General features: G+C 55.7%; 1 protein-coding gene across 1 annotated transcript in view; it reads left to right on the forward strand.

Annotated features, from left to right (window-relative positions):
• Positions 1 to 671: 671 nt before the first annotated feature.
• Positions 672 to 3,232, forward strand: part of CPN1 (carboxypeptidase N, polypeptide 1) — a gene marked incomplete at its 5' end in the record, with an annotated part of 8,792 nt that continues 6,231 nt past the window's right edge. The window contains 3 exons of the mRNA XM_009700572.1: positions 672 to 868; positions 1,546 to 1,701; positions 2,185 to 2,367. Coding sequence (XP_009698874.1) covers positions 672 to 868; positions 1,546 to 1,701; positions 2,185 to 2,367 — 536 coding nt within the window. The remainder of the gene's footprint in view (positions 869 to 1,545; positions 1,702 to 2,184; positions 2,368 to 3,232) is intronic.

Consider the following 3,232-nt stretch of genomic DNA (forward strand, 5'->3'; position numbering starts at 1 on the left):
CCCTAAACCTTTTGCTTGGAGGTAGGTAAAGAGGAGGGAGAGAGGAAACTGCTGCTGCCTCCCACCAGCACAGGAGTCAGGGGCTGATGGCAGCAGCCAGAGGCAACCATGCCCTTCCAGTGAAAGAGCACGGCTCACCCCAAGCCAGGGATTGATTTTATTCTGCAGAGTAATGAAAAGCTCCTTAAAGCATGCAGAGCCAGGAATGTGCCATGTTGGTGAGAGGCACTGAGAGCAAACCGCAAAGGGCACAGGGGGGAGAAATGGCGTGCTCCCTCCACTACCACCCACCTCAGAGCTGGGAGGCCCCGGCGTGCCAGGGCTCAGGGCGGCAGCAGTCCTGCCAGTGCTCCCTGGTCCCTCTGTGCTGCCTGTCCCCAGCCCGAGACCAAACCGCCTGCAAATGCATGCTCTTGTGCACTCCAAAGGCAAGTGGCAACCCAGTGGAGAGGCTGAGCTGCTCCCAGGGATGCTGTGGCAAAACGGAGGGGGGCCCATATGAGCACTGTGCCACTCTCCCTCACTGAGGTTTGCATTTTCCAAGGGAAAGGGCCATTTCACACCATTTATTGGGAGTCCTTTGGGTTTTCCCAGGCTCCCTGCAGTAGGAATTGCCTCTTCTGCCCCTGTGCCCTGGCTGATGGTGTCACTCTCTTTCTTACTCTCTCCAGTGGAGCCGGAGTTCAAGTATGTCGGGAACATGCATGGGAATGAGGTGCTGGGCCGTGAGCTGCTGCTGCAGCTCTCCGAGTTCCTGTGTGAGGAATACCGCCGGGGCAATGAGCGGATCACTCACCTCATCCATGACACGCGCATCCACATCATGCCTTCCATGAACCCCGACGGGTACGAAGTGGCTGCCAAGCAGGTACCAGGCAGTGATCACCTCCTCCAGCTGGGTAGGGGCAGAAAGCCCTTCAAATCCCTGTGGGATCCCCTTCACCACAGCTATGGGGAGGGGGGCATCCTTCCTCTCCACACCCTACCAAATCTGACCCCCTCAAGTGGTGTTGCCGCTTGTCACCTACTGTCCCAAGGGCTTGTGCTGTGTTTCCTGCCACAGGTGGCTCTGGCAGGTGATGGAAGAGGCTTCCTACACCTGTCTTACCCTCACCAGAAGTTATTTGTCACAGGAGGGTCATTGCTAATCCCCTGCCCCAGGCTGGGGAAGTGGCAGCTGAATGCCACTGTCATGAGCAGCCAGCAACATGAAGTACGGGGCAGGGGGGAAGCCCTCTAGTCCCCTCCCAAAACCTCACCCATTCCTTTGTACCACTAGACCTCAGAGAGATATTCATGGCTCTCTCAGCTGAGGGAAATTGTTTATTGGCTTGTGCCTTGCTCTATCACTCTGGAAAATGAAGATATTGTTATTGACTTTCCGTGTCAGTACCAATACTCTTTATTCTCCTGCCAGCAATAACATGCGTGTTGCAACTCAAAGGCACCGAAGTGCTGTTACGACGGCTGGTCCCTGCCACCCTGACACCCAGCCTGCCTGCGCCCACCCTGTACTCACCCCCGTGATGCACCTTTGCCCTGCAGGGCCCAGACAGCAATGGGTACTTGACGGGGAGGAACAACGCCAACGGAGTGGATTTGAACCGCAACTTCCCTGACCTCAACACGTTCATGTACTACAGCGGGGAAATCAGCGGGCCAAATCACCACATCCCACTGCCCGACAACTGGAAAAGCCAGGTACTGGTCTGTGATGCTGTGAGGGCTACAGCATCCTCTTAGAGTGGCTCAGCAAGCAAGCAAATATACTGTCCTTTGGCTTGCACGCTTCTTGTCTCCTTCTCCATGCCTTCTGCATGCAGAGAAATGATGTAATCCTGTCCCGTATCACAGCTTGCACCTCTGCCTGCAGGAGAGGCTGGCACCGTGGCCAACTTGGGGAGAAGGTTGCAATGCAGAGGACAGAGGAGGTGGCACATTATTGCTAACGCCTGTGCCTCAGGTTTTGGGGCTGTGCTGTAGCAGAGTATCCACAGGAGGAGCCCGCTCTGTGTATCAGGGCAGGCGGTGGAGAACAGAGGGATCTGCAAGGGCTGAAGCAGGCGCATTGCAGGGCAGGGTCTGACGTGACCGATCACGGCGCAGCCCGCCATGGAACAGCAGCTGGCCCTGAGGCGGCTGAGCTCTTCTCCCTGTCCCCATCCATCCCTCTTCTCCTCACAGGTGGAGCCAGAGACGTTGGCTGTGATCCAGTGGATCAGCAGCTACAACTTTGTGCTCTCGGCCAATCTGCACGGTGGAGCAGTTGTGGCAAATTATCCCTATGACAAGTCTCAGGCCCAGGGGTTCAGGAGCCACCGGCGCACAGTCAACACGCCTACCCCTGACGACAAGTTGTTTCAGAAGGTGAGCACAGCCCCTGCGGGCGAGGGCATTCCCACAGCCCTGGCAGGGTGCAGCGTGCGAGAGCTGGCTCAGTCTCTGGTCACTGCCTCATGCAGGAGCTGAGCCAAGAAACGTGTTGGAAATAACCACTAGCAGACTACAGCATTTCTGCCAGCCACTGGCTTGTGAGCCAGGGCAGGGCAGTCCCACCGTGAGCCAGTCCCACCACACCAACAGGCCAGTCTTAACCCTCAGAAGCCCCCTCCTCATCCATTCTTGGGTTCCCCATAACCCCAGTACCACCAGTGTCTTCAGTACCACCCTGCTCTTCCGGAGCTGGAGCCTGCCCTCAGCTTTGCTGCACCATCGTAGCATGTATATGGATTTTTTTTTTCCTAGAGAGGTGGCAGGGTCTAATTCAGGGCCTGCTGAGAGCAGGATAAGGGAGGTGGGTGCCCAGCAGGGGCTTGCGGATGGTGAAGAATAAGTAATACAGCAAAAAGAGCACCAGGAGCATAGGCAGGTATCAGGGAATGTATCAGTCTGTGCTGCTGATCCTGCTAGCGCTAGCTGAAGGCTGTGGTTTTTCTCCATTGTTAAAATGTCCCAGAAAACAGTGCCTTCAGTCACTGCTTCCATTAGGAAATACTCGGCACAAGAAAAAGCAAGTCTGCGTTAGAACAGTTAATGAGAAAAATAAGTCTGAGCTGGAGTTCAGCCTTCTCTGGAAGCAGAGGCTGTGCAGGGGCTTGCCAGGACCTGCTGGGATCAGAGCTGCACTCAGACCCAGAATGTAGAGAGGCTGCAGTCTGGGGCGTAGACTAGTGATACCCACATAGCCTCAGAAGTCAGAAATGTAGTGAAGTAACTGTTTTCCTGCTGCACG

This window comes from Cariama cristata, unplaced genomic scaffold (assembly GCF_000690535.1).
Source record: "Cariama cristata isolate BGI_N322 unplaced genomic scaffold, ASM69053v1 scaffold36855, whole genome shotgun sequence".
Taxonomy (NCBI): Eukaryota; Metazoa; Chordata; class Aves; order Cariamiformes; family Cariamidae; genus Cariama; species Cariama cristata.